The following is a 14034-nucleotide window of genomic DNA, read 5'->3' on the forward strand; positions in this document are numbered from 1 at the left end:
AGTAGACTTCTGTGTATGCTTCTGTGCTTGCATGTAGCACCTATTGCTAAGATATTAAATCAAATGTCTATTTGAAGAATGGGAAACAATGGCAGTTTGGGGAAGGTAACATGAAGCAAGAGGAAAAAATAGCCAAGCTTTTCTATGACTTAGAACGTGTTGCATATCCTAACCACATGGTACATTTTGTTTTTACATTTTAGTAATCTGGATTTTTTCTAAGGAGACCTCCCAGCAATACCAGTAGCAGCCTATACAATGGCAGCGGGTGTAGCAGCTTGGTTGCCTTTTGCTCGGGCGGCAGCTATAGGATGGATGCCAGTGGCCACAAACCCAATGCCGAATGCTCCCCGACAGGAGAGGAAACGAAGTCAGGACTCCCTAATCATACTGAATGTGAGTGGCACCCAGTTCCAGACCTGGTTGGACACTCTGGAACGCTATCCTGATACGCTGCTGGGCAGCTCAGAGCGGGATTTCTTCTATCACCCAGAGACACAGCAATACTTCTTTGATCGGGACCCTGACATCTTCCGACACATCCTCAATTTTTATCGAACAGGAAAACTACACTACCCCCGTCAAGAATGCATCTCTGCTTATGATGAGGAGCTGGCCTTCTTTGGTATTATCCCTGAGATCATTGGCGATTGCTGCTACGAGGAATACAAGGATCGACGACGGGAAAACGCTGAACGTCTTCAGGATGATGCCGATCAGGATACCGCTGATGAATGCAAACTGCCTTCCATGACAACCCGAGAAAGGATGTGGCGGGCCTTTGAAAATCCCCACACTAGCACACTGGCTCTGGTCTTTTACTATGTCACAGGCTTCTTCATTGCTGTTTCTGTCATCGCAAACGTGGTGGAGACAGTGCCCTGTGGGGTAAGTCCTGGTGCCATCAAGGAGCTGTCCTGTGGAGAGCGCTATGATGTGGCTTTCTTCTGCCTGGATACGGCCTGTGTCATGATCTTCACAGTTGAGTATTTGTTACGTCTGGCGGCTGCTCCCAGCCGCTATAAGTTCATGCGTAGTGTCATGAGCATCATTGATGTTGTGGCCATTATGCCCTATTACATTGCCCTTGTGATGACCAACAATGAGGATGTCAGTGGGGCCTTTGTAACACTGCGTGTCTTCCGGGTCTTCCGGATCTTTAAGTTTTCCCGCCACTCACAGGGTTTGCGCATCCTGGGCTACACTCTGAAAAGCTGTGCATCAGAGCTTGGCTTCCTCCTCTTTTCTCTCACTATGGCCATCATTATCTTTGCTACGGTCATGTTCTATGCTGAGAAGGGTTCATCAGCCACCAAGTTCACCAGCATCCCTGCCGCTTTCTGGTACACTATTGTCACTATGACCACCCTGGGGTAAGTGCATATGGGTTTTGTATTTGCCTGAACAAGATATAAAGAGCTGTTGTGATGAGCTGTGTTGCTGGTTCTTTTAAGGCTTGTGAGAAAAGTGATGATGCAGAGTTACGTTTTGATCAAAGAAGTGCTTATGATCTATTTATGAAGATGTGCAGAAGTATGTCAGCTCAACTTCTCTGAATTGATCAGAAGGATTAAAAATGGCAATAGTGGAGCAGCTATACATTTTTAAGATGGTTTATTTTCGTTTCATTGTTAAAGAAACAAGAGGAGGAACATGAGTTATATTGTTGCATTCCTGAAGTTCATGTGGGAAGTCTAATTGTTTATCAGTGGCAATAAGTTTATCAATCCACAGCTTATGTAGTGGTGTATTTCTGCTGATGAGGTTGTATAAGATTATTTGCTTAAGAAGTGAAAGGATCCAGCACGTGGCAATTAGTTTTAAGTTTTATTGGGAATGAGTTAAGCCTTAGAGTAAGTCTTGCCTTGAGATGACTGATGCTCCGAAGTGTATAATACTGGCTGGATTTGGCTTGAGGAGGTGAGTTAATTTGAATAGCGCATTTTGTCATGTTATTCTGAAATCTTTGCAATAGCTTAGTCAAAACACTAGAGAAGTATTTTCTTTCATTTTTGATCATGTTACAGCTGGGCATTAGATTACTTGCTCAAAGCAAGAATAGTAAATAACAACATTTCTGCTTTGTTTATTAAATATCCTATTTGAAACCTACCTATCTGTACTGAACTAAAAGTGAGGTTTTTGGTTACCTGACAACCACCACAACATGAGCAACATTGTATATAGAAAAGTATGAACAAAGCATTTCAAAAGACAGAGGAAACAGTACGCCACCATCATTCTTTGTTCAGCAATTTATTGCTTGATAAATAAGGGAAAAGGTTATGAGGGTAACTACTATCCTTCTAATGAATGGTGAATAGATTTATAAGAAATAAACCATATTTTGCATGATCAGTATGTACTTTAATGTTGTTTCACAAATGGGGAAAAATACAGTCAATTAACCCCATTGTGTTCAGTAGGAGAAATTTAAGCATGCACTTCTTAACAGTTTCATTGAAATCAATGGGATGGAAAAATGCTGAGCTCATGCCTATGCATCTGATTGAAACTAGAAATGATAGTGGCAGAAATATCTTTTTAAAATAAATCAGTCATGGATATCACTGATGTGTGTGTGGGACTACTTCCTTTAAAGTCCTCCCTTCATATACTTTTCTCTCACCAAACACACTTCTGGAATTGGAGATCAGCAGAGCAAAAAGTGGCTGGAAGAAGACTGGTTATGGGAAAGAATGAAGAAGATCAGCCTTGAACCTCTGGCTATTCTCCTCTTCGTTCTTAAAATTAAGAACTTTTTTTCACTCAGTTGCTGAGATTTGATTTATGCTTGTTTATCGGGTAAAAACTAGGAGTGGCTGTGGCAGAATTACAACTTTAATGTCTAGATGAGCAGGCAGACAGGGAAATTTTTTTCCTGAGGCTTTTTGCGAATGGGGCGGCATAAAAATGGTTTAAATAAATATAAATAAATAAATGAATTGGAAACATGTGGTTTGGTACTCAACAAAGCCTGAGAAGTATTTGCTAAAGGAAAATAATAAATGATCATGTTAATACACATTTAATCCGATATTTACCAAAAATAGAAGATCAAAGGACTAGTCAGTCACAGTTATGCCTCACATTGTACACAAAACACATTTAGGTTGATTATAGGAAGCACCAGCTGGTTGGTCTTGTCCATGGTCCTGGAAAGGACGTTTGATTTTTGCTTCATCTGCTTACAGTTTGTTCCTCTAAGTTAAAGATGGGTATTAATATAATTGTTATTGTTTCTTTGTGTGGCTATTGTTCAAGATAATATTTGAAATACATTGGTAGAATAGTTGTGCTCTCAGTAAAGAGGAGAATTGCTAATTCCAAAAATGTGTATAAGTGAAACTTGAAAGTTTGGCATAGAAGCATTGTACTGTAACTTAATAGCTTCCCTGTGGTAATTTATTGCTTATAGGTGAACTTACTTAATTTGGCTTTTAGTATCAGTTTAGTTCTGTGGAAAGTTTGTGACTAAAATTGTATATAGTAGTAAAGAATAAGGTCAATATACAGATTTATTTTAATATTGACCAGAAAAAGCAAAAAGTAGAAATTGGAAAGAACAAACTGAAGAGTCAATGACTGTTATATATTACTGACTTTTAAAATGAGTGTTAATTTACCAGTCTTCCATTAACTTACTTTTAATTGACTTGGCTGGCTTAAGGCTTAAATAAGGACTTTAAGATTTGTCTGTAGAAAAAAGAATACTTTAATTATGGGCAAAGTTAAATGAACTCTTATGCAGTGCTTAGGAACTGCTCAGCAAATCTTTTTGTACTCTTACAGAACCATATGAAAGTGTATAATAAGTAATCAGCTACTGAATAACAGTCATACTCATTTGAGAAGTTAGAGTGCTGGGAGCAAAGATGTATTTCTTAGTTCTATGCAATTTGGGGACAATTAAACAGCCTTTTAACATTGCAACAGCTTATACATGCATTTTAGAGAGACTTCTTATGGTAGATATTGTTATATTTTAGCATCCAAAGACAACTCATATTTTAAAGTTCTAGGTGAAGAAGTGAGTTCAACATTCCAGGAAGAAGGGTTTGGGCTTGCTCAAAATTATAACTAAAAATTGTGCATACTTGCTAAAGCAGTATTGGTTCATTGTAGAGCCCCTCCTCCCCTTTTTTGCATGGTGTTGATGTTTGGTGAACAGACATCATGTAGATTCTGGGAAAATATGGCTAAATTAAAAATTATTAAAAATAATAACTGAATTATTTAATAGCAGAGTCAAATCTTCACTACACCTTCTTCAGCTGATGAAAACATCATACAGGTTGTTAGTTAAACTGATGAAATTAATAAAGCACACAGGTATTACAGTGTATCTTTGTGCCTGATTATATCTGTATGTGGAGATGGCTTGTTTTATAAAAAAAAATTGTAAATAATTCTTGGTCTTCTGTTTCCTATCAGATGCTTCTATGTACTAAATATGTAACACTGCATTTGTTAGTAATATCATTCCCTCTAATAATAAACTTGGGTGGTTGATTGTCTTTCACTTTGGAGGGGATAGCCTGGCTTCATTTCCAAAAAAAAAAAAAAGACAAAAGACATAGTGACTTTTGCATACTCAGGGCAGAGCTTATGCATGCAGAAGTATATAGGTTTTCTTGTAAAAAAAGCACAAAACCCTGCATAGCAGGAACCTGCAAGCTTACAGAATGTTAATGGCAGTAGAGCCTGAATAGAAAGGTGGGTCTAATGAAGCTAAAACTATGTCAGGCAGTGAATCTATCTGATCTATCAGCGCATCTATCCATCCATGTCTAACAGAAGTTTGAAACACAGAATGTTTGGTGTCAGTTGAAATCAACCTTTTCTACACAAAAGGAAAGTCAACTGTAGAGGCAGAAGGGGAGTTAATCTTTTCAAATGTCTGACAGCTTATAGTAAGTGTCCAGGAAGAAGAGAATTAGGATTATGGGGATGCCTTTTCCATCTCCAGAACTACTATTCTATGTCAGCCCAATTCAGGTATTCTTAATTTAGAGCCCAGTAAATATACAAAATACATTTAGAGGATTGTGCTAGGATTCTTGTTGCACATTAGGCATGGAATGTTACTTTATGAAGAGGACAGCAAGCTCTACTTCTGTGGGTTTTGACATAATTTGGTGTTTTGGATCATATGGAGAACTCCTGTGGGTAGAAAAGAGTCTCCATGAAGTGCTCCTCCTAGCATAGTAGGAAACAAGAGCAATTCTTCTGTCTCTTCTTGTGTTTATTGAACTCAGATTATGAATGTCTGAATAGTTATTAAATAGTCACTTAGCAGTTTACAGCAGAATAAGGCCTTCATGGGATGGGTGAACAAAAATGGTCATTCCTTCTTTACTCCTAGTTCTGCTTGCCCTATAGGAGTGAACAGAGCTACAGCTCTAGTGCTGTAGACTGAACAGGAGCACACCTTGTCAGGAGTAAGAATATGCTACATTTTATTTATTTCTAGGCCATTTTCCTCTGAAAGTAGACAGAACCCAAAAAATGGAAGTGCCCATCAAGCTCCTCAAGTTAGTAACTGGACCCTTTTGGTTCCACGGAAACTTCTTTTTTCCATTACATCTCTTTTGGGCATGCTCACTGTCAGACCTGCCAGTGACATCTTCAGGACTGACCTCCTTGAACCCCATACATTCAAAAACTAGAGGAAGAAGCTTAGACTGCTGGTTGGAGTTGTTGTAGCTGTTGATGGCAACATGCGTAATAGTTCTGGCTTAAATCAAGTGTAACCAACTTCCTGAGCTTGAGAGGAGATGGAGTCTCTTACGACAGTCTGCCTGTGGGCCTGATGTTCCTGATGTTGTTATAAGGACTAAGGAAGAGCCTGCAAACTTACCACTCAGGTTTGACAAAGTGGACAGGGCAAGTGAGATGTGATTAGCTATCAAGAAGACCTCTAGACCATATCTCAACTTGCAGATCGCTCTCTTATCAGGAAATGAGAGTTTGTCCAAGACTGCTGCATCTCAGGATTGCCCACTCAGAGAGAGGAAATGAACTTGCCCAGTTTTCAGCTATGTGAAAAAACTCTTGCAGGCGCAACAGTATGTGATTGCATCTATCCCATATAATCCTTTCCAGCGACAGACTATGACTGTGTAACAGAGGCCACTTCTTACAGGCACTCTCTTAGGAGGTGAAGGGAAGAGTCAATAAATAAGAGCCATTGGGTCAATACTGAAAACCAAAAACAACCACTAGACTGGAGCTATTGTTTGACCAATAAGTAAATAGTACTTATACACAATTATGTACACACCAGGTTTATACAAAGTGTGTATAGTAAAGGTCTTCACGACAACTCTAAAGGCTGTAACAACCATACGCTTGTTTTTCAGCAGCACAGAGAGCCTTTGGGGAAGTTACCCTGTGGGAAAGTTCTTTTGAAGATAGCGCCTCTCAAATAGATCTATGAATAAGTTATTTGTACTCGATGTCATCAGGAGAGGAAATGTTTTAATAATCCATTTTGGATATTTTTTGTGCACCTGACTAGTTATTTTGATTGCTGTGAAATTGTTCTGGAGAAGTTCTATATGAAACAGGCAGGTACCAGGAAAGCTATCAAGTCTGTTCTCTGTTATCATAAATTCTGTAATCGCTGTGAACCTGCTCTTATTGCATACTGGTAACATAATTTCAGTCTGCATTAACTGTATTTATTTGTAACTCACTCATCTTAATCTTTAATATGTACATCTGTGTCTTTTGGTGTATATTAATATAAAGTTTTTGGCAAGATCATATAGTTGGATGACCTTTTCTTGATGTTAAAACATTTCTTATGTACACTTTGTATAGATGTAGGGTAATATGCAGCTACTAAGTAGTCATTTATGAAACATTCTTTTCCAGGCTATTTTTTGAATACTTCATACTTGTTCTATGACCAGAGGAAAGGTGTAGCAGCTTGACATTGGTCATCCCTAACTTAAGAATCACTGTTAGTTATGTCCCTTTCTTGTTGCAATTCCATGGCAGCATCACTTATTTTTCTGTTAGTTTTCACTGTGATGTTATTCAGTGTGTGGGATATTATGTTGTACATTTATGTTGTGTACAGACATTCTGTGGATTTCAAATGAACCAAGGCAAACAATCTGGGGAGCAGAAGTTATACGCTGTTACTCATGTGAAAGCTGCTATATTGTACAAAAAAGTATTATGCTCATGCTAGTATGTTGCACAAAGTTGAATATAGCTGACACAAGGATATTTTCGTATAATTTTTTCATGTAAATATACTTTAATGAAATCCATGTCAACAATGTACAACACTGCATTGTCTATATTTTAAGATTAATGAAGTAATCACTACAGAGAATCTAGCCCATCATGTAAATTAATTAAACATATCAATCCAAAGATCCATGTTGTTTACATTGCCAATAAAAGACGACCAATTTTCTATCAATTTCTTGCATGTGTATCTGCCTTCTCTTCAGCACGGAGTAAGATGAAGTGGAGGAAGGTAGCTTTAACGACAGTGAGGAAATTTATCCACGCAAAGCTCTAGTTTGAACCTTTAAGGAGCTGCCCATGGTACTGAAACCCATTCCTACAAAACAGATCCAGCACCATGCATAGAATACAGATAGAAACAGAGTGGATGCTCTGCTTCCTGACACTGAAGCCACCAGCCATTGCTTGGGAGCTGCAAAATTATTGGCTTGAGCATCCCAGTGACTGGAGCAGCTCTCCAAGTTATCATACAGATTTCCTACCCTTCACCTGTTGCCTGACCATACTAAGTGGAGAGTCTAGACCTTGCATGTAGAACCTGCATATAAAGCTTGTGATCTACCACTGTGTTATGGTACTTATTAACCATTTATGGTTTCTGATTCCAACCATAAGGACATATTCAGATATATTCCAAATCCAAGATAGATTATGTTCTGTTTGGTAATAAAGTCATATTCAATTTGTGTAAATTAGCAGAAGTATTTGTTGTGGTTTTCTGATAGTATTTCATTCTCAACAGGAAGAGTTTTCTGGCACAAATATGTACACCTAATATTTGCTTCCAGTCCTTAGAAATAGTTGCTTGTCAGCTGTGAACTGCCAAGACTTCTTTCACTTGCCAAGCATAGGACATCATAATTTTGTGTATCAGAGTCATGGTTTGGTTCTGGAATATCATGGAAGCACCGTTGCCTTAATGCAAACTTGCTATAGATTTACATTTATTTATTAAATTCCTACCCTGTGCATTAGCCAGGATGACTCTCTGGGCAGCTACACAGAGTAAGGTTGACTATGGTGGCAGAATCTGGATTGTACTACTTCAGATTACAGGCAGATATTCATTCATGTGTTTGAGCACCTGTTTCCCTATGTAAAACATTTCTTTCATTTGGTAAACTAGATCAGGGAGATTCCCATGCTGAACTTCTCTGTTGTGCATGCAGAGAAAGTTGGCTTTATGTGCTGAAAGAATCCATAATGCACGTATACCCTCTGGAATCTAAAATGATACTGTTCAAACTCTATTCCTGTCTGTCAATATATCCTGCATAATTTGTGGAAGGGCTATTAGAAATCCACACACAGAGGAAACTGTCATTCACTCCAAAAGAAGAAAAACAGAAAAATAACCTATAGAAAGGCAGAGAGACAAATTTATTCATTTGGAAATAAAGCCTCAATGCATTTTGAATCACAGTTAGCACTTGATCAGAGCAGCTGGCTGTGCGACAAAAGAAAACCCTTTTGTAAGATTACACCTTGAACATATACAGTTCCCTGATAAAAAGCAATTGTGTCTTGAAATTCATTTAGGCTATGGTCCCATTCATATTTGCCTGTGTGTATGTCCCTATGTCCTTAGAAATGAGTGACAGTTGCGTTTGAGTACATGTGCATAGGATTTCATTGACAGTGGTGGCTATTAAGAACCCTTCCACCAATGGTGTTTGCAAATCTGTAATAACTATGAAAATAAACAAGGAATTAAATTGTGCTAATCTTCTCTACCGAAGAACAATGATTTTAATTATTGTTTATTATTCATATAGAACCATTGATACATATGAATTTACACCATGGGAAGCAAATAGCAAAACAGGACTCTGCCCCTGGAAACTTACAATCTAAGATTCTGCTTAGACATCAGCAGTGGACAAATCAGCAGATGGAAGAAAGGAAAGGAAAATGTATGGGAAATCTGAGCTTAATATGTGCAACTGCAACTGCATATATTTTGCTTTAGTTTCAACTGGGAATGACAGATAAGGGAACTTTGCAGAAAAGGTGGATTACAAGGATTGATTTACAGGAAGGGATGGCCCAGTGCAGGTGATCTTAGAGACACAGGGCAGCAAGGAGAATAGAAGGCATTTAAAAAGCCAGGAGATTTTGGAGCAGCTCAGACAGATAAAGATGGAGGACCAAAGGTTGGAAACAGGAATAAAACAAATTAAGAGCAGAAAGATAGGACTGAGCTAGGCATTGAGAGCTTTAAAGGTAAGAGGAAAGAGGTTCTTTTGGGTGCAGAAAGGAAAGGTGAAGAATCTTGAGTACATAGCATGACAAAGATGATCCATTGGTAGCTTGATTTTGTAAAACTACCCTGCATGAGAATTTTGTTATAAACTACAGCTTCGTAAGTTGGTTTCTAACATTTTATTAGAAGCGGATTGAATCTGGTGTTCTGGCAGTTGAACCATTAGTAGTCATATATTAATTTGACTTGTGCTGAAGAGGTCTAAAGGTACAACAACAAATATTACTGTGCAGCACTAACACTGTGCACTGTAACATATGAGAATGACAGCCAGGACATAATTTATTAGTTACAGCTCTATTATTTTAAATTGTGTTTTGTGGTCTTAGAATGTGATTAAATCTTTGATCTAAAAGTAAAAAATACAAGAATTTTGAGGGATTAGTACCCCTTCTACTGCCCCTCCAAGACAAAGAAAAAAAAATGGAGGTAGTTTTATCAAACTACTGAAAAACTATAATACTAGCCAACTTCCCTCCCTTTATTATATACACATTTGGTTGAGAGAGAGAATTGTTATCAAAAATGCGTTGAAATATGAAACACCCACTGGAAATGAAACATTCATCTTATATCTTCTTGACATGAACAGCATTTCACAAACACAAGAGAAAGTTTTCATCTTGTTTATTATTTACCAACAAGCTTCACTGGACTCATTCTTTTCACTAGGATATTGTTCTGTAAATGCGTCAGCTTAAACCTTAATTTACACCAAACCAAGTGACAAGAGAATTAGATCTGTAAGTATAAAAGGAAATTCTTAAAAAAAAAAAACAATTAGGAAAGAAAACCCCATAATACAGTTTTAGATACAGCAGGCTTATCAGATTTCTCAGCTAGCTGTCAACTTTGCCAGGACAGCACTGGAAAACATACTCTGTATTTATATACCTGTAGATCTTTATACACAATGGTAATATAATATTTTATTTAAGACTTAGCTGATCTCTACCACTGTTGTAGGAAGAAATGGCTTTTATACACAGTGTGGTCTAAACCTCTTAGACCAAAGTGCACACAGTTTGTACATCAGAAGTTGTACCAAAGCTGTTAATAGGGATGTTAATTAGTATCCCTATTAACCCCTCAGGTGATTTAAAGCATACTGCACATACTTACGTACACATACACACACACCGTAATGCAGGTGGATGATGGACATGTGTTATAATGCTACGAAGGGGGCCAAGGCACACTCCTACCTGTTCCTTCCAGGGATTCCAGTTGCGTTGAAAATGAACACCTGAACAGGACTACTGTAGCATTACTGCCTTGTCAGTCCAGTCAACAACCAAATTAAGGGAAGTATTTTGAGTTAAGCAAATTGGTCCCATCATGGACTTCACTAGGATGAATCAATCAAATGTGTGTTCTGGTTTACCTAGAGTAGGTATGGCAGTCAGGTGTAAAAACAAAACAAATACTATTAGTATACAAAGATAACTTGAGGAACAGACTTATCTCATGACTTTGTGGGAAATAAATTATAAAGTACTTTCTTGTGCATGCTGTAGACCTTCTTCTGGGGTGTATACCATTTATAGTGCTGTGAGGAGATACTACTTTTCTTCACATTGCAGGTCTTCCACAAATCTGTTTCATTAATTTTACGAACACAGTCATGAGTGATCATATCACTGAATACCCTCCAATGATTTGTCCCAAAAACTATGTTCATATTATGGTAATCCATGGAACAATTGTATTCACAGTTGCTCACACTTAAGTTTAATGATTCACACTTACGTTCAATGGGACATATTCCCAGCAAGCAGTACCCACTGTCCCCACTGTTTCCTGATAGCTCACAAAAAAAAGAAAGAAAGAAAAGAAAAGAACCCACATGATTTTTAAGTGATATGATCTTAATTTTAAGATTAAGCCTCTGCAGTTTACAGAATGATTTGCAGCCAAATGTTGAGCCTTTACGTCTTCTTTCTGGGGTTAAGGTTGCCCGGTGGACCGCACAACACGCTGCAGGATACAGCCCTCAGCAAGGGTGTAAAAACTGGGGCAGGCCCTTTGGAAGTTGCCCATCCCTGTTGTATACAATTGCAACTGGAAATAAAATATTTTATTAAAACTCAAAAATATTGCTTAAGTACTTCTAAATCTCTCAGTCTCCCTCTACTGGTTTAGTTGTAAAATTTTCAAAGACTGCCCCAAACTTTATCTACACGTTTTTGTTTTTATGCCATGGAAGATTCCAACTGGTATTTGACATAATAAAGCTAGCACCATTTGCATCTAGATTCATGCAACTTTTTCTAAATTAAGGGGCATATTATGCAGCCTGATTGTAGTATTTCTTTGCAAAGCTTGCTGAGAACATAATACTAATGAGCAAGAACTGGGAAAATTCAGAATATGTGTACATTTGAAAGTTCCTGTGTTTCTGACACATGAAGGTAAAAACCCAAGAGTCTTAGTAAGCTGATGATCCATTGTATTTTTCCCTTAGCTGTCTAGGTTCTTATGCTTTTGAAGGTGTCACAGTAAAGCAGATTTCTACATGTGGAAGAAAGAAGAACACAGGGGATGTGAAAGGATTTTTTTAATGCATTCAAACTGAGAACAGAAATGTTGACAATCTACTTTATTTATTAATACTTTGTTTCTGTGCTGCCCCATAGCCAAAGCTTTCTGGGTGATTCACAGAAATTCAAACTTCCAAACACATATATAATAATAAAATAGAGTATAAAATACAGATTTATGAAAGTAATAAGAGTGTGTCACCCCTTGATTGTCCTGATGTGTAACATGTATCATGGACAAGAACCTACTGCTAGGACAGAATATGAAGAAGTAGAATAGTTTCCTATAGGCAAAGGCACCAAACAAAGGTGCATTTTATCTCTCTATGTTTTCAGTCTGTATGCAGAATATCATGAGGAAAGCTGGATTAGGATCAGAGGAAGGAGGAGTGAAAATTGGCAGAAGATATATCAATACTCAAACTGCATTTGCCATTTTGATGTCCTTTGCCCAACTTGGAGAGATCCCCACATTCCTTTTGGTTTTAACCATCCTAAAACATTTAGTGCCATCCAGAAACTTGGCTACTTCATCACCCATTCCTATCCTCAGATCCTTTATGAATAGGTTGAAAATCATTTGTCCCAGTACAGAACCCTGTTGGACTCCACTGGTGACCTCTCTCCATTGGAGGAAATTGCCATTTATTCCCTCCTTTAACCAGTTAGTAGTCCATAAGAGGATCCCCCCGCCCCACTACACACACACAAACACTTTGGTGAGGGACTTGGTCAAAGGCCTTTTGAAAGTCCAATTAACCAATGTCCATTAAATTGACCTATCTAAATGCTTGTTGTCACTCTGAAGAATTCCAATAGGTGTGTGAGACAAGACTTCCCCTTGTGGAAGCTATCCTAACTTTGTTTATTGATTCTATCTTTAATAATGCTTTCAATAATGTTTACCCAGAACAAATGTTAAACTAACTGGCCTGTAATTTCCCAGATCCCCTGGACCTTTTTTAAAAAATTGGTGTTAGATTGGCCATTCTCCAATCCTCTGGTGCAAGGGCTAATTTTAGGGGCATGTTAAATATTTTGGTAAGAAGGCCAGCAATTTCATGCTTGAGGTCTTTAATAACTCTAGAACGGATACCATATGGATGGGGTGACTTAATGACTTTAGTTTGTCAATTGCTAAGAAGATGAGGACTTGGAATGGCAATGATAGAGCTTCTTCATCCACATGATTGTATGCCCAATCAGCTATACATGGCTGTGAAAGCTGAATAGTGAAGAAAGCTAACAGGAAGAAAATTGATGAAGCTGAAGGAGAGCAAGGAGAGCAATACCCTCAACCAACAGAAAGATGAACTAGTGGGTTCTTAGTCAAATAGGCCAGAGCTTCGCCTAGAAGCAAACATGATCTCACTGAAGGAATGGTTTTTCAGGCACACTGTGAAAAGGTCTACTGGACAAGACAGTATAGCAGTATTCACCTGCTGTAACACTGGAGTTTAATCATGTAAGTACAGTGGACCTCAAATGGCTCTACAGTTGTAGGGATTTGGGCCTGCTTCTCCTCCAAAATACAGCACTCAAGGTGGATACTTCAGACTCTAAACGGCTTGGGTCCTGGCTACCTGAACGAGCGCATACGTCCATATATGCCCGACTGCCCTTTGAGATCTGCGGGAGAGTCCCTTCTCCGGGAACCCTCCATGAAAGAAATTAGGAGAGTAAGTACTCGGAGGAGGGCTTTCTCTGCGGTGGCGCCCAACCTATGGAATTCACTCCCCAAAGAGGTCCGCCTGGCACCGTCGTTACTGGTTTTTCAGCGCCAGGTAAAGACCTTTTTATTTAAACATCATTTTAATTGTTAAAACATATGATCTGGCCAGGGCAACTTCTTCTTCCTTCTCTTTCTCCTCCTATATTTTTATTTACTTATTTTATACTGATAATTTTAATTTTATATTTGTAAATCAATGTATTTTTTGTATTTTTTATTTAATGGTAATATAT

General features: G+C 38.1%; 1 protein-coding gene across 1 annotated transcript in view; it reads left to right on the forward strand.

Moving 5' to 3' along the window:
- The first annotated feature begins 258 nt into the window (after positions 1-258).
- Positions 259-14034, forward strand: part of KCND2 (potassium voltage-gated channel subfamily D member 2) — a 307861-nt gene continuing 294085 nt past the window's right edge. The window contains exon 1 of the mRNA XM_044423054.1: positions 259-1373. Coding sequence (XP_044278989.1) covers positions 259-1373 — 1115 coding nt within the window. The remainder of the gene's footprint in view (positions 1374-14034) is intronic.

The sequence above is a fragment of the Varanus komodoensis genome, unplaced genomic scaffold, assembly GCF_004798865.1.
Source record: "Varanus komodoensis strain SLA01 unplaced genomic scaffold, ASM479886v1 scaffold13_1, whole genome shotgun sequence".
NCBI classification, from domain to species: Eukaryota; Metazoa; Chordata; class Lepidosauria; order Squamata; family Varanidae; genus Varanus; species Varanus komodoensis.